The sequence below is a fragment of the Calonectris borealis genome, chromosome 2, assembly GCF_964195595.1.
Source record: "Calonectris borealis chromosome 2, bCalBor7.hap1.2, whole genome shotgun sequence".
Classification (NCBI taxonomy): domain Eukaryota; kingdom Metazoa; phylum Chordata; class Aves; order Procellariiformes; family Procellariidae; genus Calonectris; species Calonectris borealis.
This window is the reverse complement of record NC_134313.1, coordinates 155,173,531-155,195,425: the sequence shown is the minus strand read 5'-3', so window position 1 is coordinate 155,195,425 and position 21,895 is coordinate 155,173,531. Positions and strand designations below refer to the sequence as shown.

Here is a 21,895-nt window from a genome sequence, read left to right as displayed (position 1 = left end):
TGCCTTCTGCAGGTCAGAGGCTACTCCAGGAGGTCCAAATTCTGTTTTGAAATGATAGAGGATATGAATTAGTAAACTCACTTTGGGAGAATTTCAAGTCAGGACATTTGTGTTCTAGGTGGAGGATGTTCTTTTTCTAGTTTGTTTATCGTCTATATGAGTTATGTATCTATATAAAAGCAATTTAATTCCTTCTAAAAAAGCTGTTCCAGAAAAGCTAAGTGTAGACCAGTCTACACTGGTTTTAGTTTGATGTATGCATACTCAAAATTATTTTTAATCTTTTCTTGACTTCCCAGTAATTGCACAAAGAGAAGGTATGTAACAGTGGCTTTATGCATAGCAGAGTTAACTACAGTGAGACCAACTGTTCATGTTCAGACTCATGAGGATGGTTAACCATTGGAAGAGATTAAAACACTCTCTCAGATTATTTACATTAAGACTGGGGGAGAAAAAACCCACAAAGATAACTTTGTTAGCAGTATTCTTAATAGCACAAGAAGTAATACAACTGGCAGGGTTTTGGAGTTAAAGGAGAGGAGCTTATGTCAGGGTAAACGGTAAGTCATTTTAAGGCCAGGCTTGTATAGAAAGGCTTTACCTCCTGGGAATTTTCACAGCCTGTCTTAAGGAGGAGGCCCATAAGGTTATCCTCCTGACTGTTTTTCAGATTTGATCTATCCTATACTGGATTTAAACAAAGGATCAGGTATTAATTGTGTGCAGTAAAATATTAATAACATTAATGATGGGAAGGGGCAATAATTCAGTAAACTTAATGTTTGAGAATCAGGGTGATGTGGCTTTATTTTTCTTTTCATTTTAATTGCTAACATCCTGTATTTTATTCCAGTAAAACCTAAGTTGTTCACTCAGGAACCTGCCTAATATTAATTTGTTTTGGGTAGGAAAAAAGTGCAATGTGGCGAGCCCTTAAATCTGCTAATGTTTTCTTTGAGTAGACCACTTTGCTTATAGCTCTCTCAATAGTTGTGCCATAATTATATAATCATATTCCTCAGAAATGTATATGCAATTATTTCAGTATCAATTTGTAAAGAGTATTCAGTGTGAGTTTTGAATACCTGTAAGTTAATACATTACTTTTTCAAGTCTTTGTTTTAAAGGAATGGGTGTGTGTATGTGTGTGGGAGTCTGCTCCGCTAGGACAGAACACTGTAATTCACTGGCCTTAGGTATATGTAATAAGTTACTTGTTCATTTTTCACTTCGTTTCCACTTTGTACTTGTAAGAGGAAAAACTAGCTTTAATATCAAGGAATGCATCAAATGACTAATGCATCAGAATAAAAATGCTGGCTGCTGCTTTTGTGTCTGTATGTATCCTCTTCCTGTCTAATGAGCCTTCACGTACACTCTGGTCTCCCATCAGTGTATGTGTATTTCTGTGTATTCAACTGTATGTACATTCAACTAACGTACATATAACTAATAATGAACGACTAGCCCTGTTCTGGGAGGATCTTTCTGGTTAAATAAATATGTACATGAAGGTGAATTGCATGAATTGAAGATGGAATAAAAGTTTGAAAACTTCCTGGTCTGTCAGCTCTTCAAGCACAGGTAGTTTAAGTGAGAGGAGATTATCCTCTTAAGGTTTAAGTACCACTCTTAAAGATCTATTTTCTTTATATTTAATAAGGAGTTAAGAAATTAATGCTTTTTGAATTGGAAGCTTTCAAGAGGGTGTTGTTGAAAAGGACTGCTTTCCAACATCTGTTTACATTCATACCTTTATACCAATTTAATGACTTCAAGGTTGTTCCTTCCTAGTTGTAAATAGAAATTAATTAGAGATCTTGTAGCCTGCCTGGAAGACTTAACAAGCTTACATTTGAGGAGAGAGATTTGTAGTAAAGACTGCCCTATTATATACATTTCATGCTACTGTCTGTTTTCTGTTACAATTTGAAGAGCTGTAGTCTTCAGATTCTTCACTGATCAGATGTCTGACTCAAAGCATGGCTGCTAGGAAGGCGTTAGCATGGAAAGTTGTATTCTGCATAGGCTTCTGTTTCCAGATTTTCCTTTTCAAAGCTTGAGGATTTTGTGCAAGGCTCTGTTATTATGAAAGTGTAATGATTGTGCGTTAAAGATGCAGAACTTGTTTTGGAAAGGGAAGAAGGGTGCAAGTTGCTTTGCCAAACTCTATTGATCTGTAATGAGTCTCATCTAAAATGCCTTTCTTGGCATAGGTATGGAAACACTTTATGTAACTTGATTTTTTTTTTTTACTCTTCTGTCAGTGCCATTATCATTCCCCGTGTTAGTTTGTCTACATAGTACGTAATATCTCTTCTTTCAGGTGCTTCCCAAGATTTAATTATGTGAAATGTCCCGTTCTCTTGTGTTTCTAAATTCTCTGGTTTTGTTATCCTGCTTGTTTGTTTAAACACTGATAAAATTGTGATAAAATTGTATTCCTGTTTTCCCTTGTGCCTTTATGTTTTTGCTTAAGAAAGGCAGCTTTTAACTGTGTGGTAGATCTACAGCTCCAGCCCCCAATCCTGTGTTAGTATTTGAGCAGGACATGTCCTGTGTGCCTTTTTGGGATTTGATTTTTCGCACTACTTAAATACAAGAAAAAGAATTCTTAAAAGAGTGGCAGAAAATAGGAACTGACTTCAGGAAGAAGATTTTACAGTATTGTGATCTGGCACACAATATTTACAATTCAGTATCCTAGATATATCTCAGGAAAGAGCTGGATTTAAAACAACAGGGTGGTTTCATTGGGAAGTTTAGGAGTAAGGCTACAGGTAAAAGCCCACTTGAGTTTGAGCCGTGTAGAATTTTTGTATTTTTACAGTTACTGGAATCCTTTAAGCGGGTTACTTACACAGATCTGTTGGATCCTTCAGATGCTTATGGATAAATTTATATGCTCTCTTATGTTTCTCAATTATTTTTTTTTTACTTTCATGTGTCCTTTGCCAAATGTGATGACCTTGTTTGCCCTTCTCTTGCTATTTATCTTCTGTTTTGTTAGAAGAAAGCTATGATTAATATTAGTGCGCTAGCTCTGCTTTCTGATTAAGATGCTGTGGTCTTAAAGTAGGCCAAGTACTATATGAATATTAGGAATAAAGGTAGTTTAATACTCACAGTCCGTCTTGGGCAACTAACATATTTCATCGAGTCAGAACTTCAAGTCAATAGGCGAGACTTTATTTTCATGCGCTTTGTATGAGGGCAAAAAACTTGAGCTACCAAAACTGAAGTAAAACAGCTTCCCTTTTTTTGTCAGTAATGTAAGGTTTGTTTGGTGAGAAAAAAGTATGTGTGGGAAATTAGTGAAACATGCATGTTTACGAAGTCCCTCTGTCTAACAAATTTTACCAGAGCTGTAGGGATAAGTGATTGACAACTTTCTGTTGCATGTTGATTCTCTCAGCCTTCCTCTGAAGAAGAGGTATTTCCTCTGAGATGTCTTGTCTTGAGAAGATGTTTAGAAATTTGCTTAATGGTAGCTAAATACTGAAAACAAATTTGGCATATCTTGGGTTGGAACAGAAAGTGGTGAGATTTTTTGACGATCTTCAGGGCTTTATTGCAGGTAGTTGTTGCAGTTAATGCATTAACCCTTATGTCTGGCCTGGTTTTCCATAGCATCTGTATTTTACTGCAGAAAGACTTTGAGCTTGTAGGTGGTAGTTGTTAAATACTGTCTTTGGGAGCTTTAGCTGGCTTTTAGGTAGTTGGAGTGTGGGCTACAGAATGCCCTAGAAATAAAGACAAAACCTTAGCGTTGATAAAATCTGGAGAAGCTGGTGAGGGAAGAGAAGCTTGAAGTGCTCTGAATAAGTTTATGTTACTGAGGAAAGCGTGCTGCAAACTATCTACTAGCTATAATTTTGTAAGTGGTTAGCATCATGGGTATGTTGCAGGACTAGTCCAGTCAGAAGGTAACAGTTTCGTCGTTGTATGGCAGGTTAGTATGAAGTTCTGAAGCAATCCAGAAGCAATAGGAAAAACATCTGTGGATATTGCCATTGGTAAGTGAGAGCCTATCAAAAAACCAAACCTGTAAAACCAAGCCCTCAATTTGTTCATTATTGATTCATTTCAGCAGGCAAAGAAGGTCCCTGTGCATGATTTAGTAACCTGATTATTTTTAAATGTTGTATCCAGCGGTTGACTTAACTCTGTAATTTGAAAAATTAAAGTAGTGAGGTATCTGACTCTTCATTTTAACTTGTGTTAAATTAAGTTGTAATTTTCCTGGTATAATATTCTGGAAAAAAATAATTTGAATGTTTTCCAATGTTAGTCTTCTCATTAATATCATTGTCCTGTCTCTCAGCAATGTAAGTTTGACCTCTTACTTGATCTGTGCTCAATAGAACTTGGATAAGAAGCACTTTTTTAGTTAATAGAGAAGGGGAAGATTTAGCAATAAATTTGCTGGAGAGAGTCTCTTATCCCAGACTGTTCTGCACTGTGGTCAGGAGTGTATGTACAGTTCACTTCTATGCTTATACTGGATGTTTGTTGTCTTTGTGGTTTATTCCCACTTTAAACAGGGAGAGTGAGTGTGCATGTACGTGTTAGGCTGCGGTGTAATTTCTCTTCAGATGGTCATAGAGCTAAATGCTAGCTGAGAAGTTTACTATCTGGATTGTTTCAGTACTTTGCTCTTTCACGCTTGTTAAATATGAATTATGCATTCACATTACCTGAGAATGTTAGTATTTGAAGGAAGTCAGACCACCACTTTAGCAGATGGCACTGTCTGCACAGGTGGAATTGGAATTTGAGGTCCTAAGCCAGCTTTTGGCAGCAGTATCATTTCCAGGGATGGAGAGAACATCATCTTACTTTGGCTTACAGTTACTGAACTGACTCTACTAGGTCAAATCTTTGTCATAATACTGAATAGATGGAGGAAGTAGGAACACATTGTCTTGTGGATAGCTAACAGTGCTTCATAAGGTAGTTCCCTTTAACTTACCAATTGGGAAAGGAATAAAACACCTACTTAAGGAAAAAGCTATACAATACCTGTATGTATATTTGAGAACTTCAGGTCATTAATTATCAGAACAAGTGTGCTGTCAGAAATACCCAAAGATGTAAAAGAAAAAGATTTGAAAAACCCTTTAGGTGTATTCAAGTTATTATTATAAAAAGCTCTGAAGTATTAGTCTTGAAGGCTTTTCTTTCTATGTTTCAGTGATGTTGTGTTGATAAACCTAAAGGAAACAGCCTACCCCCACAATGTTGGGGGTTAAGTGTGGTCCTAAATACCATAGAGACTTCTTTGTGATAGCAAACTGTGGCAAGTACTTTGTCATCTCGGTTAGAATTTCTTGTTAATGCCACGTTTTATGTTTATCCCTAGTTTTTCTCACCTTGCATTATAATGTTGATCAGGTACTGTTTGGTCCTTTGTTTTGAGCATGGGGAAAAAATGCAGAATTCATAGAATGATCAAACCATTTAATGTGGTAAGCGCTATGAAACTGAGGCTGTAATTGGTAACTTGAAAGCATACCATGTTAGGCAGCTCTGAATTTTGTTCTCTAAGAACGTATGCAGTGTCAAGTTGATGTTTTTCAAGATATGATGTGCTGCTAAATAATCTTTTGTAAATACACTCGTTAATGGCAATATAGCTGAAATAGTCCTTGCACAGAAGGGACATGATGAGTTCGTGTAAAGTACAAAATCTCCCTTGCAACCTCTGGTAGTTTACATGGCACTAGGTGGTGAGAGGGAGAGGTAGGATGTTAGCTAAGAGGATATTTTTCTGAAGTCCGGTAAATGGGTTTCTCTGCTGATATGTGGGCTATATTCTTGGACTCAGTATTTGAGAAGGGCACAAAGCAGTCCCTAAAATGTCTGTTACACTTCAGTATATTAATATGTATGTTATATGGGCACATTAAATCATGGATATTCATACCACTGTAACTTTATTCCCCTGTAGCCAGCAGTCTGCAGCTGCACATGTGGTGGAGAAGCAGGCAGCTCTATGTTGTGACCAGCATGTCTCCACCTCTCGTAGGCAGACCAACTGTTCTGCCTGTGAGACGTGGAGAAAACATGTTATTTGTTCCTTGAGGAATCAAGTGCACTTAATTTGTGTTGTGGGTAGAGGCTTTTACTAATGCAATAGACAAAAAGAGCAAAGACCTGAGGAATGATGGAAGGGTGTGGAGGTTTTGTGTTGGGTGTTTTTTAAATAAATGAAGGTCAAACTGACCTGAATGCTGGGTAAGTGAAAGGTGTTAAAATACCACTTCATTTGGGGGTGGGGGGGGCAGAGGACAGACACCAACAGAAAAAAAAAGCCAGCAAAAACTTGGCTGGGCTAAAATTGATGGTGTGGCCAGAACTAACTGACGCTGTCTCCTTGTAAATCATATTCAGAAATCCTATTTTGTCCCAGTTGGACACTTAACTCTCACTGTGCACACAGAGAGAATAACAATGACAGTTGCAATGCATTGAGCTTACAAACGTTAAGGAAATGCTTGTGCTTATAGTAAACCTTTCCTATTCACCTCTTCTTCCTTCTTTCCTCCCCTCCTCCATATGACTTTACTGTCTTTCACCTGTCTTAATTGTTCAGTGTCTATACCAGACTTAAAAACAAGTTTGATCACAATTGCACGTAAAAGGTCATGAATTCAAAATGCTGGCCTGTCTTGTGTTTTTAAAGGCCATTTAAATAAACTTGGAGATTACAAGACACCAAGATTAGCTGACCTATAAAGAATAATGATTTGCTGCCTGACTCATAGTACATGTAGCACTTTGTCATTCAAAACATATTTTTACTGATCAGGAAACTTTTAAGTTGGTATTATGTCTAAGCCTTTCAGCCTAATACAGGCCTCTGCTCTAGGTAGCATCTTTCTGCATTCAAATGTAGCAATGTTCATTCTAAGCCAAGAGAAGTGTCTGAACATGTAGATTTGCGAACTGAAGACTGACATCTGCAGCAGGAAATACATAGATAAGCTCATCACAGTGGTGTAGCCTTTGGAAAATCTATTTTAAGTTATTCAGTATTGCACCTGTCACTGCTGCTATTGAAGAAGCATTTTTCCACCTTTGTGGCATCAGACCTGAAATTCTGATGAATTGTGTGTTGTGAATACAGAAGCCAAGACAGTTTAGTTGAAAAATATTTGGTAGGTTTTACTTGTATTTTCATGAACATATTTTGACAAAATTTATGTTGTCACATAAGTTAACTAGAGCAATTCTATACTAATTGCAAAGTAGGTTTCTTCTTTACTAGATGCGTTATGCAGTATAACTCTTGAGTATATCTCTTGTAGCATTTGTACTTTTCGGAGGGGGGGGGTGGCGTGTTGTGTTACTTTAGTTTTCTCAAATGTCTTAGCAGCTCTCTTGATACATTGCTGTCTTGGTACGTGAAAAAGCTGCTTCTCTTACTAAGAGTTATGAACTGTGATGCTTTTTTTTTTTGCCTTTTTTTTTCCTTTATAACAGAAGTTGTAATTTGGAGGAATATGAGATGGGAGCTTTGATACTGTTGACACTGACAGTTACTTAAGGGCAAGGCTAGGTATACTCTTTACTAGCCTGTGCGTATTTGTGCAGCTCACGTTTCTCATCACTATATGACAGTTTATTTCCATTGTGTGTTATGCAGAGGAATAAAGTACCTAAAATGCAGATATTGTGGAGTCCATAAAAGTGTGCTTGTTTAACAGACTAGCTTTTAGTCGTTACTATGATTCACCACGTGCTTTTTCTGTATTTCTTCCCATAGCACTGAAGTGGATAATGCTAAATAAAAGGGGGGTTTTGTTTGTTTATTTTTTAAATCAGAAGTAAGCTTGATAGTTTAAGGTGATGCTCTGGAAGCTTCTTTAGTTTGAATTTTTTAACTGAACTGTTGTATATGAGCTTTTTATATGGAATGCACATGTGACTTCTTAAAAGGTACTTAGATTGTTTAAGTTGTTACGGCAAACTTCTTTTTGGTCATCTGACGTGAGATGCTGAGCCTTAACTCATGAATGAACAAATTTACACAAATGTTGATAGTTGGTTTTCTTGGTAATGGTTTTGCTGTCCCCACATAATTTGAATACTGTATAATGTTCAGTATAAATACCAATCAAGTTCTATTACTATTTAAATGTGAATGACTGCTTGAGGTAATGAAACTGTACTTTACAGAAGAGGTAGTTAAACCTGACAAGAGTGTTGTAAACAAAGCAATATTATGGGAAGGTACAGCTGCTGTAGTTTTACGTGTTATAGACCTGGTGTAAACCCCATGGTTCACTCGTCGATTTTTGTTTTTTTAATTATTATTTTTTGTTCATTTGCCTTTTTCCCTCAACCAAAAATAAAGTTGCATATGTGTTGGGTATCTCTCAAGCCTCTTTATTAACATTAGAGTTGCATAGTGCACACTGGACTAAGAAGTTCATAGAAGAAAAAATTATCAGACTACTAAACACAAAGACTAAAATAAATGTGGTTTGCACTCCCAGCTTCTGATACCTTGTGGCTCAGGGAGAGAACAGCTGTAGAAGTATGGCTGTGTTTTTTGTGCTGTTCTTGCTGTCCTTGGTAGGGATGCCCATGGGCTTCTTTTTGAGACAGTGTTAGGCAAAGTGGCACTCTGATAAAATCCACACTTGTCTTGCGCTTAGTTTCCAAAAATGTTTCTGCATTGCATTCTTTCCAAAAATGTTTCTGCGTTCTTTCAAGAGTTTGGTTACTAGTAATGCTTAGCATTTAGGTTAGCCCAGTCAACCAGTCTGGACATCTGTTTATTTAAAGTCCTTGGGTAGTTGCACAATTTGGTGTTTGGAGATCTGACCTTCAAGCTCCAGTTAATGTTAAGTTCTAGAGCCTTATTGCAAATTCTGAGGGGAAAAGTAGCAGCTCTAGATACTGTTTTCGAGATCTGTTTTTAATGCCTTTTACAAAAGAAACCAAATCCTGTTCTTAATTAGACTTGTTTTTTCTTCAGAATCTTTGAGCATATGTAGATCTGGGAAGCTGTTGATCTCTGCAGTTTGTGCAGTCTGGCCTGTGGAAGGGAATGTTTTTAAGCCTTCGGTAGACTAATACTGTGAAGATAGAGGTGCTCCTCAGACTGTATGTTACGGATTTATTCCCTTGCCTGGTGTTTTTCTCTGCCTTACTTGTCTTCATTCTGTACTGCTGCTGAGTTGATTAATGGATCCAGATTAAGATACGCCTTAACTGCAAAGGAAAAGGGTTAATAAGGATCATTTGAAAACCTGGTCTGAGGAACAACTCCTATGGAAGGATTGATAGATTTTTTTTTTTTCCCCCCCCATAGCTGACATAGAAAACTTTGAGAGAAATGTAGTATAAAATTTTACCCAACTCAGTTGACTTCTTTTTAAGTCCTGTTATCTATCTAAATATAGATTTATAACTTAACCTTTAACTCCACCCAGTGCTGTGTCTGGTATTCTACTATGATATGCAACTGGAATAGTTGAGGCACCCTATCTATGTGGAACACGCAACCCTGTGTGCATCTGCTTATTCATATTGTTCAGAAGAGTAGTGAAACAGAATAGAAACTTGTTTGCTGCGAAGTAGGGTTACCATGTTACTTATTATTCAAATGATGCTGCTTTTTTTATCAGTGCTCAGTACTGTTGACAGTATCAAGTCCCTGTAACTAACAAAAAATGCTGGAATTCAAGTGTACAGATTTTGCCATCCAAAATTATTTGAGTTATTACACAGTATTGCTGATGCACAATAATATTTAAGCAAACAGCAAGATATTGCTGTGTCTATTAACTTGGGAACTTGATACAATTTTATTATGAGTCAACTGATGAAATGATCTTTAAGTTCATTGTTCCCATACAAGGGGAAAATAATTAAATCTATAAAGATTTGTTCAGGCTCTCCTAAATGGCTTTATAGCTGAAACCTCTGATAAGGAAAGGCTAAATTCTAAGGGCTGTTCTCATTCCGTTGTAGACTGTATCCTGAAAGCTGTATTCTTGTAAACTGTATCAAATCTTAGTTTATTTTGTGTTACCTTCCGATTTCAGCGTGTAGGTCATGTCCTGGACTACTTAATACGTTAAAAGCATCTTAATGTGTTTGTTCTTTAGAATCCTTTATTTAGGTGGAATTTATTTAGTTATTAATCTATATTCTGTTTAATATAGATCACTGAAATAGTTTTGATGCGTTGCAGTCTCACAAATAGCAACAATACAGCTGGAACAGTGGGCTGTGGTAAGGAAGGGGGACTTTGACAGGCTTGTGGTTAAGTCTGGAATGTGAAATGTGGCTGTGCGGCAAAGTCACGAGATGGGCTGAGCTGGTTTAACTGTGTTGGTATTGAAAAGAGGCAATTCCACTGTTTCCCTAGAGCTTGCCATGGCCTTTACATTACCTGTCTGTGAACTGATTTAGCTCACAGCAGCTCACCCAAGAATAACTCCCCTCCCCTCCATGGGTTACAGGGCTGCATAGGTTGAGGAGAGCCAAAGTGATGGGGAGGAGGAAGAGATGGGGAATTTCTATGGCCGTTACCAATCCTGAGGAGATGGGACAGCTCCTTCTGTTAGTATTGAGCTGTTAGCAATTCCTAAGCAAAATATTTCAAACTGATAATGAGTCCTGTGGTTCTGAATGCATGTAATGCAGTGGCAGTTTGGCAAGCAGCCAGGTCACTTCAGTCTTTTTAGGTAGTCTGAACAGGATCTGTGCCTGGGAAGATTGAGGTGTTAAATTCCGTTTGTGAGCTATACTGCATAATAAATGTATGTGTTAAATACTGAAGTTTTCCTTATTTCCAGGGCTCCTAGGTTGTGTACATTCTAGCATGTCTTGAGCCAATCTCATTCATTTCTTCATTTCTACCTGTCTGTTTTCCACAGTAATTTAAAATATGAAACTAATTTATTTTCAGTCTTCTGGTTACGGGGCAGCAAATCACTCTCCATTTCCTCTAGTGTTGTCGTGATCTCTAGTACTAATGTTGTTAGAGTTCTGGGTCAAATGCCCTGTGTGTACCACCATTCACTGAACAAGCACAGCAGGTGAAAATTTCCCAGAAGTTGTAAGTTGCGTCTGGAAATCCATTAATATGGAAGCAGGATTTTTCCAAGAAAAGGACAGACTCCTTGCATACTCTTAGAAGTGTCTGATTTGAACATGGGGAAAGCAGTCAGCTACGATGCTCAAGACAGTGTGGCTGACCTTGTTTCTAACCAGTGTTCCAGATAAAAAGACTAATAATTAGCAAGGTTTCTTGATAGTCTGTTAGTTACAAAACCATGTATTTTTAAAAGTAAATTAGATCACATTTTCACTAAGCAATTGCTATTTAATCCTATGCAGCTATTTTAAGTTGGCATTTGTAGCAGAGATCTAATTATTGTAGTAATTACAGTGGAATTCTTCTTAATTGACTACTCATGAGACTGACATCAGTTGATTAACAGAAGTGATCTTCATAGTTTTTCTCCATGTTTGGAATATGGAGGGACAGTTTTAGGCTCTGCTATTATAACAAGAAAACAATTTTCTCTACTGCATGGAATGATTCAGGGCATTGAGAGATCTTGGCAGCTTCAGAACGGAAGATCTACAGCCATGTAGTTTGGGTGAATCTTCAGGCAGCTTAAATTGATGTGAGGAGGTGCTTACCCTGTGTCCATATGTACTAGTAGTCATAATAGAAAGATGGCTTACAATTGCTCGTGGGCCAGACAAGGCGGGGTGGGGGGAAGTGATCTATCATCTTCCTCAGGACCCATCACAGGGGGAGAGCAAGGAATGACATAGTGCTGCTTTGTTGATCCACCACTTCTGTCCTGTTTTGATCATGTGTGTTTGCTGTGACCAAATTTAAACTATTGCTAACGCATTATATGATATTCGTGTACTTGAGGTCAAGAGTGTAGAAGCTGCATTTATGCTTACCAATGTAACTGTTGCCTTGGCATTATCAAAGGTCAGATCTATAAGCTGGTATTCAGGAGTTGGGCTTTGCTGTCTCGGTGTCAAGGATCAGTGTAACTCAGGAACTGATGTTGTGCCAGAATACCTGTTGAAGGCTTCTGTGTTCTGCTGGGCAGGATCAGATTGCCCTCATCAGTAAGTCTTCAGTCAGGTTTGGAGCTCTTCACCAGCAGTTTTTGGAAACAGATGCTGTAACAAACTTGTCAGAATGTCTTTGCTGTTTTGTATGTAGTTATGTGTGACTGGATATGCATGTGAGGTAGTAAAAGGAAAAGTGTGTGGTATGTTTCTGTAATAAGCTGTGAAGCCTGTTGTTCAGGAAAAACTGAGCATTTTTGCTTTCAGTCATACTAGAAGCCACTAGAGCCACTTGCTGCCCTAAAGATAGGAAAAATGCAAAGGAAATCTGGAGTCTCTCTGAACAGTTTACATTGATCTAAGATGGCTACTATGTTCTGGCTGTGCGTTCTGTACCTTTGCTTGCAGCATTGCTGGTGCTTGCATGTCCCTGGGTGAGCCCTTTCTATTGCAGTGAGAGAGTCCCACAGAAGCATATTTCTGATGCCTGAACTTACTCTAGGGAGGGAGAAGGAATAACGTGAGTGAGGGGTGGCATAAAAAACCATATTATCTTAATTTTTTTGCATGTTATTCTGTGAGATCACTCTCCATGATCCTCCTAATCTTGGATATAAGTTGTGTCTGATTAGTAAGTTGCAGGACAACTAAGATCTGGTAACAGGAGGAGAAGGTGAAGAGAATGAGCTAGTTTGGTTGTTTTATTCTTTTCTGTCTCCTTTGTGCACAGATGTATTGGATTGAATCTGTGCACAAATTTCCTTTAGAGTAGATTGACCATCACTCTTCTGAAAGAGGCCACCTTCCCTGATCGTGCGGGTTACTGAGATCCTCATATGGCTGAGAGACAGGATACATATCCCATAGCTCATTGAGCCAAGGAAAGGGGGAGATTGGGGAGTGATTTGCATGCAGTAGGTCATAGAAGTGCTTCAGTAGTCCCTACCGTATGTTATGGGATGAATTAGTGTGAGTGGTCTTGGTGTGCAGCTGGGTCTCCTAGCAACTTTGCTGTGTTGTCCTCCACTATCCTTCTACCAGCAAACATTGCTGATGTAAAATAACCTAGGTGTAGAAATAATGTTGCCCCTGTGAATTAGCAGCCAAAAATCCTTACCTTATACCCTGGAATCAGGTTGCTCTTGAACCAGTTCATCACCTCTGGATGACATAATTAACCTTCTGATTCCCGCCCCACCACTTCCCCCCCCCCCCCCCCCCCGTTCCTATTGTTTTCTTATTTCATCTTAATTATAGAGTAATGTGTTTGTGTTTAAGATCAGCTGAAATTTTGTTGGATTCTTCTTGTGTTTAGGTTTTTTCTAAAAGAGTTTTGGATTACAAGTTGCTGGAAGGTAAAATGTGTATAAAAAAGACAGGTCTGTGAGTTTGTATACTTAAATGTCCTTGATTCTGTCTCAGCTGTGATCTCTTTTAGTGTAACTGTGGTGAACCTAATGCTTCTTGACAACTACCTGTTGAAACTGGTATCCTTTTTAGTTCTTGTACCTTAAACATTATAGTGTGAGCTGTAAGATGATAACTGTGGAAAGCACTTCTGTGAGGCAAGGGATGGATGTGAGAGGATTCTCCCTAGTCATACTGATGTAAATCAGCAGGTCTGCGGAGACCAGTAGATGGGGCAGTGGTTTGACGTGGTTCCCAGTAATGACAGAATCAATTGTAGTGTCCTTTTGTATAGTTTTTGTATTTCAGAGGCAAAGATGTGATTATGATGTGCACAGACTTGAACTCTTATAAGTACCAATATTTTTAAAAACACTTTCCACTTGCTGTGTGTGGCTTCCTCCACCACCCCATCTTTTGCTTCCCCCAACAAAGAGAGCACTCCCTTCCTTAGGGTGGGCTTTGAGAATTTAGAGACTTTCTGCTCTGGTGTACACACTGGACTTCAGAGTTGGCTGTTTTGGTCATTTCAATAAGCAAATGTGCTTTAAATGATTCTTTCCTTTAAGAGCTCTAGAATAATTTGGAGAAATTACTTGAAGAAACAGGCAGTCAAATTACAAAACAGTGGATTGTTTCTTTCGTTCTTAAGAAGATGCACTTACTGCTACTGCAGTAATATTTTTTTCAATTGGCTTTCTAAAATGATAATATGCATTCTGTCACTTTGGTTTAGTCAACTGTTAATGACAGGGTTATGTCACTTAGTCTTTTAATGCCTTTTGTTGAGGTTATCTTACTTTAAACACAGTCTTCAAGTGCTGTAGAGTAAGTATTTCATGAAAGACATCTTTGTGCTCTGTCAGTGCCAGTTGTCTTTGAGAAACTGTAACTAACTTGGAACCCAACAGTGGTGTTGCCAGAAATTTACCAGGTATTACCAAAATGTGAAAGAAGTCAAATACTGCTTTCTTTCAGTTGCTACGCTTCTGCTTGTTTCTGCTTGCAGGCCAGAGTGCCTACTTGTAGTCAGGTTGAACCACAATTATAGTATCCTTTCTTTTGTGTTCTAATTATTGTAATTCAGCTTTTTTTTTTACGGTAGTGTGCTAGAAATGCAACAATGCAAGTACTAAGCTTGTTTTGAAGAATTACACTTGTGTCCTTGCATTATCATTTGAGAGAGGTCCTGTTGCCCCCCGAAGCAGAACTGAACAAAAGTTCTAATTCCTTCAGGCTGCAGTGAGAGCTGCTCTGCTGTGTTCCTGCTTTCCCTAGTGCCTTTGTTGCTGCCAACTTGCTTTAGATTATCTTTTCACTCTGATGTTTTGGAACATGCATGACAGTACTGATACAATAGGAGTAGATACAAGGGACAAACTTGCTATCTTAATAGAAATGAAGATTACAGAATAAAGAATGGTGTCGAGATATAATTTTGCATAGGAAATTTCTTAAGTACATCATGCCTTGACACATTCTGGGTAGTCAGAAGAAGGGTTGCTGTTTGGTGGGCTTTTCCTGTAGACTGTCTAATTAGAGGAAAATTTCTAAAGGAAGAAAGTAGTTGTGAAGCTTTTGTTTGTTTAAACAACTAGCAGGGTAATCTGATAAGTGTTGGAATTTTAACTGTCCACATACTTTTCTGGGCTGGAATATAGTGGGATGAATAAGGTGCAGTTTCATGTTACTGGCTGGGTGTTGCAAAAAGTGATGAAGCTGCTCTTTTCCTCAGACACCCTCTGTCTCAGGGCTGAGTGCTCCTACTGGGAGCTCCTACTGAGTGCATGCTTTTGATTCTAGGATTGTCTGTCCACGTGATGAGCCCATGTAGGAAGCTAACCTGATGGAAAATTAACTTGGGGGGGGGGGAAGGCAAGCAGATTTTTAGGTTTTGGATGAACTCTTTGAATAGCCTTAAACACAAATTTGGATGAGCATTAGTACAAGGTAGAGGGAGTTAAGTTTGAGGAACAGTACCATCGTTCTGAAAGTACTGGATCAAATTAGCATCACAGCACAACCACCTCCCAAAGTTGTACTTCTGATAGCTTTTTATGTCAGGCAGAGAAAGCAACTGAAGAGGAAAGCTTTTCTGGATATGAGCCTAACTAATAGGTTGAAAATAATTAGATGTAAAAGTGGAAGGCAGTTTCAGTGAGAATAAACTACTTCCAATAACTACGTGTTGTGAAACAGGGTATGTATGAAAGATCCAAGTTGAGAGAGGGGGGGAAGAAAGCTAAGTCTCCTGTATTCTTCAGTAGTTTGGACTGAGTTTTTGTAAGCCAACTGCAGCTATTCCAATGTAGTTTCAATAACACAGAAATCTGGAAGCAGTGAAAGTGGAAATGGATGATAAGGAATAAATAATATGTGAACAATTAATATTTACATGAAAGATTTACCTCAGAAGGAGGAACAAGGTGAGATCCATCTAGCAACGAATATGCAGAATAAGAAGAGAATATTCTGTAAATATTTGTAGTAAGAAGAAACCTTCTTGATTGTATTTGATACTGAGAAGGTTGAAATGTTCATCTGCTATAGCTTTTCATGAGTCTTTACCCTTTTTTTTTTCCCACCTTGGTATTCATTTTAAAAAAGATATTTTTTAATTTAGTGATGCAGCTAAGCCAGTTTAATGGCTAGCTGCTACCAAAGGGGATCATCTTGCTCTCTTCCTCACTTTCCTCACTGCGTCCCCCGCCCCCAGCAGTTCAGGGAGCTAATTTGTCAGAAGACTAACTGTTTCTAATTGTTTTCAGGGGAAATAACAGGAGAGAGATGGCTTTCTGTGGATTTGGTTCCCTAAGCTGTCATCATAGGTTCAGTCTGGCATAAGGCAGTGGTAATATGGAGCATGACAGCAAGGGGCACAAGACTGCACCTTGTGGTGGTAGCTAACTGTTAGATGAGTTTCTTTCTAGCATGACAAATTACAGCCTTTGATCTTAACTAACTCACCTAAAATTCAGGAATTTAAAGAAACAGTCTGAAATAAGTTCTCAAAGAGCTGTGAAATTCTGAGGGACAGGTGATGTTCCAGAGGAGAAGGGAAAAGGCACTGCAACCATGCCGCTTAAACCACAAAAAAACAACCCTGCAAAAAAACCCGAAACAAAAACCCCCAAATCAAAAACGCCATAACAGCCTGTTGAAAAGGTGGGAGTTAGAGGCCTACAAACAAGCTATCTTAACACCAGCTCCTGGAGGAATATGGATAATGTAAATTATTTGGCCCCAGTAGTCACCTGGAAGATACTAATCTCTTTGTGAACAACTAATTTGTGGTTCAAGAACAAACCCTGGTTAATCCAGTCTAACTTCTTTCTGTGGCAGGGCAAGGGACCTGGTGGATAATTGCATCCTGACTTTTAAAAAAGGCTTTTTGATACTGCTCTGTAGAAACTTTTATAGTGGAAATATATCTAATTGGAAAACTATATCTGGAAATGGATGAACAGTCAAAGTGAAAAGATTTGGTAAAAATGCCTGTTGGTATTTTCAGGAATGACTTGGAGTACAGCATCTACATGTTAAAGCAAGGTAACATGAAGGGCAGCCAGCGTGTTTGATTAGGATTTGGAGTTCAAAATCATTCTGACAAACTGAGGAAACCACTGCATTTTTAAATGGAAGGCTATAGTTTCAGATGAATGAGGTGTTGCATGTGGGTGGGAGTAATCAGCTGTGCAATCACAGTGGAGAATGACTGCAGAATAGAAGCTGTAAACTGTAGTAGGTTAGTTAACTGTAGATATTTAATGTGCTTTCATGTTAAAAATGAGTGCTTCCAGAGTTACCAATCGCACCTGATTATATGTATGTGTACATATGTGTATATATAGGAAAGAGAGATGTGCTGAGCCACCAACTGAGATGTTGAAGTTGGGGGCAAAGTTGCTGTTGCTGATTTCTGTCCAAGTAAGTGAGAACTTAGTGCATGGGAGTGTAAAGCGGATGTGGCCTTGTCTGCTTATTTTCTTTTATTTGGTAGAGTGTCTCTTGTGATGAATTGAAACAGATATGAGTGGCAGAGGAGTTTACCTGTTCCAGTGGAGGAACTTTTATCCAGTTGCTTTCATAATTTGTGGGTCTACTAACAGGCTCCGCTCAAGTACTGAGTATTTTTGTAATTGGGATGAAAGTTGGGCAAAACTATGATTTGTGCTTCCGTTTCAAAAACATTGTTAAGATTTCTTTAAATACTTGTTACTGAAACCTATTAGGAAATTAGTATAGACTACTGGTACTAACTAGCAGTGCCCATTTCCATATCGGAGATGGATCAGAGAAACTGAAATTTTAATTTACTGTCTAACCCCCTTTTCTTCCCTGAAACAAAGCATTTTTTTGTGTTTAAAAACACAAGTTGGGAAAAATGCACCAGGAATCCTTCATATGATTATTATAACAGTAAGCCTTTGCTGTTATTCAAAAACCGTTGGCTATTACTATGTATTTTACATAGAATCCTACTGTACTATAAGGAAATAAAGCTTAATTCCCTGTTCTGCCACAGTTGCAGCTGTTGGGACAAAATCCTGAAGAATTATTACTGTTTACACAAATTTGAGGTGTCCTGCAGCAGTGTTTTACTAAAAGGTAGAAAAGAAATTATTTTGTGCCATACCCAAGAAAGAATTTTAGCTGCCACATCTCCTAGGTGACATATGTGTCTACACTCAACAAATGCTAGAGGATCAAAATCAGTCCAGTGAGTTTTACTTGCGACTGTGTGATACATCTTATTCTCATGATTAGTCTCTTTTCGTGAAGAAACTTTTTAACAGGGGACAGATGTGAAAAAATCCCTGCAGCTTGTTTGAAGGTAGAGATAGGCTAAAATCGTGTGAATCCTTGCAGCAGAATTATACCCTGAAGCAGGTTTTAGTTTGAGGCTGTACTAACTGCAGTTTACAGTAAAGCCTATTTTATAATTTTCTTGATTTTTTTTTTTAAAGTTTAGACAGAAGATGTTAATTGCCTTTATTGTACTGAAGAGGAGGTAAATTGAGGTCAGACAGACAAAGGCGTAATAAGATCATACGGATGGACACTGATATGTTTTTACTTCGATATTAAAACCGATTATCCCTGCCACCCTTTCGTTGCAGTTCTTGTTCTGAGTATTTTGGTAATCTGGTTTATAGCATCCCACCGATAGCTGTATTGGCACAACTGATGCAGCACTGGTTTACTGAGCACCTAGGAAGGAACATCTGAGTATAGAAACTTAAGAAACCAGCTTTGGTACTAGGGCAAAAATACCAGTTACATACTCAGTAAACCATTTATATACATGCACACATCTTGCCGTGTGGGTTTTTGTTGGTAGCTGTGTATGAACTCTGCTGATACTACTATCTATCTTGACAGCACCACAGGAAAAATGGAAGGCATTTGAATAGTAGCATTAGAAAATTACTAGAATTCGTGATGTTACTGATCTGTAACTTGGGTTGTAGTAATAGATATAAATGTAATTTTACTTTTAAAAAGTTGGAGATTTGTAAAAGTTAATTATTCTCAGCCTCATGGTTTATAGTTTAATAATAAATTTTATTTGATGGATTAGGAGGGGAAAAAGGAGGATAATGGAAAGCATTGCAGGAAATGAGAATGTCTTTAGGAATCATTTCTCTGTCTGGGTAAAAATAGTTGCTTCTCTTCTTAATAGGAGATGATGGCAGGCCTCCTTTCTGGTTTTCTGACATCACTGGCAATAAATGGCTGTAGCAAGTACAGGTTTAATACCAGAGCTACTACTGTCTGCAGCTACTTGTTATAATCTGTATATGTAATCAATCTTAAGTGTCTCTCCAGAAATACGTAAAGATGGATTTATGTAGCTTGGTGAGCCAAGAACATGCAACTTGATTTACTAAGTTTAGTAACTGAAGTGTTGTGTATGTTTATGTAAGAGGGAGAGCTCCACCTACTGGAAAAACCTTCCAGTTTATGGAGTGCATTTTGAGTCAAGTGTGCAATACTGATTTGTTATGTCTGGTCTCAGGGATTTGGAATGAGAGCATATGCAAAGAAATAGACTTCTTTCAACTAGTCTGAGCTCTGAAAATAGATTCTCAGTTTTTCATCTTGACTTGTTTTGTTTTTAGGAACACCATCTCCAACGGGCTATCTCAGCACAACAAGTATATGGAGAGAAGAGGGATAACATGGTTATACCGGTTCCAGAAGCAGAAAGTAATATTGCATACTATGAATCTATATATCCTGGAGAATTTAAAATGCCAAAGCAGCTGATTCACATACAGCGTAAGTAAAGTAATTCATTCATCGAAGTCTACACCAATAACTTTATTTTGCTAGTAGTTCAAGGGATTACTTTCAAATGTCTGTTGAGCTTGCATCAGGACTGACTTCTGAGAATTAATTTTTTCAAACATGTAAAGGAAATACATACTTCTTACTGAAGAGGTATATTTAGTTCTTGATCAAGAAGTAGATAGATGGCCTTCTTCAGTCTATATCTGTATGTTAATACTTCAAGTTTAGCAATCTCAAAAAGCCTGTTTCTGCCCTTTATAACAGTAGTTACAGCTTGCAGGGAAATTTAGGTTTGGTAGCAAGGATAGACCCAAATCTACTTGAAGAGGAGAATATATAATACATATTTAAGAAACAGAGTACCTGTCCCCTGAAGCTTAACCAGGATAAAATGACAGTAGAGTGGATTGGGAAGCCAGGCAGAAATGACAGCAGTAGTAGTATTTGCCTATGCCTGGGTGGAAGTATTCTACATCTAAAAGTAGGTGGTTTTGATATCACTGATGACTTGCAAATGTGTTGAGATTTTGTTTCTGTTGGAAGACAGCAGCTGTTCTGTTTGGATGTGGCCCTGGATGTGAGCACCTCATTACTTCAGATAACTTTTGAAAACATTATAAAAATATCATCTGTTGCAGAATTCTGTTGCGTGGTGTAATTAGTAGAATTGAGAAGTAGTATCTGTGCTATGTAAATGGATCTCATGCCTAATTAACTTTGGTTAAATGTTAGACTTCTGTATCAGTCCAACCTTCAGTCATAGCGTAAAGTATTAGAGCATGCTGCTCCGCTCCTAGGCAAATGGAGAGACTAATACTAGCAGTCTTCCATGCTGATACTAAGGTTACACTTCTTCATTCTTCTTTTCCTTATCTAGTGGTCTAACAGCTGAAATAGTGATTTTCAGCTGCATTGTATTCTACCTATTTATTTATTAAAAGTAAGTGATGCTTTTCACAGTGTGTTTCCAGGTGTGCACTGGGGAAGAAATTTGTGTCTGTTACAAACTAAAACAACTTGAATGAGACATGAGAACTAGGGACATCTTCGTTTGAATGCAGAATGCTGCATTTTCGTAGGATATCATGGAAAACAGAACAGTTGTTTGTGTTCTGCAAAACGTTACTTGTATTTGAAGACGCCCTGCTTACATAGGGTAGACCATGCTGGGCCAGTTTAGTCTGACTCATCTACATCACAAAAATCATTGATGAGAATACGTGTAAGGTCATTGTAATACAGTCTGCACATACTTTTTTAGACATACCTTTAAAGTGTATTTGGGCTGAAGTCTTAACTGTTGGTAATACAATACATAAAACTGCAGAATACTCGACAGCATTGAAAATTTTGACCAATCTAAAAAATTCTTACTGAAGGCAATGAGGTAGAAAGCTGCTAGCTGGCTTGACCACTAGTAAGCTTTCATTGGTTAACAAAAGCATAGTCAAGTAGATAGCAACTTTTATTCCTGAATTTTAATAGTGTAATTTTTTTCAAGAAAAAACTAGATACAACTTCAAAGTAGCATTACTACAACATTCAAACAAATAATTTTGGTTTTGTCTTCAGAAGAATCTGGTGTGTACTCCAGTGTCGTGGACATCCAGACACTGGTATGAGAAACATTTCTATAGTAAAACTAACTTTAACTTTCACTGTATCATTTAGCTTTTAGTTTGGATGCTGAGCAGCCGGATTATGACTTGGATTCAGAAGATGAGATCTTTGTGAATAAGTTGAAGAAAAGAATGGACATCTCTCCTTTGCAATTTGAGGAGATGATAGACAGACTAGAAAAGGGCAGCGGTCAGCAGGTACAACGGTACTTTGAATAAAGAATTTGAAATATACACTCTATGTATTGCTATATGAGAGTGACATGCTGGGTTTTACATTTAGCCAGTCAGCCTGCAAGAGGCCAAGCTGTTGCTGAAGGAAGATGATGAATTGATCAGAGAAGTGTATGAGTATTGGATTAAAAAGAGGAAAAACTGTCGAGGTCCCTCTCTTATCCCAGCAGTGAAACAAGAGAAGCGAGATGGTTCCAGTACAAATGATCCTTATGTTGCTTTTAGAAGACGAACAGAAAAGATGCAGACACGAAAAGTAAGTAGATCAATACCTCCCT

At 38.0% G+C, this 21,895-nt stretch overlaps 1 protein-coding gene across 11 annotated transcripts in view; it reads left to right on the top strand.

Moving 5' to 3' along the window:
- The window catches only part of EPC1 (enhancer of polycomb 1), a 69,015-nt gene that overhangs the window by 25,578 nt on the left and 21,542 nt on the right, over window positions 1-21,895 (top strand). For all 11 annotated transcript variants that reach the window (XR_012672724.1, XR_012672723.1, XR_012672722.1 and 8 more), the window contains 3 exons: window positions 19,593-19,752; window positions 21,436-21,581; window positions 21,667-21,873. Coding sequence is in view for 8 of the 11 variants with exons in the window: in XM_075144043.1 (XP_075000144.1) it covers window positions 19,593-19,752; window positions 21,436-21,581; window positions 21,667-21,873 (513 nt within the window). In the remaining 3 variants the exon portion in view is untranslated. The remainder of the gene's footprint in view (window positions 1-19,592; window positions 19,753-21,435; window positions 21,582-21,666; window positions 21,874-21,895) is intronic.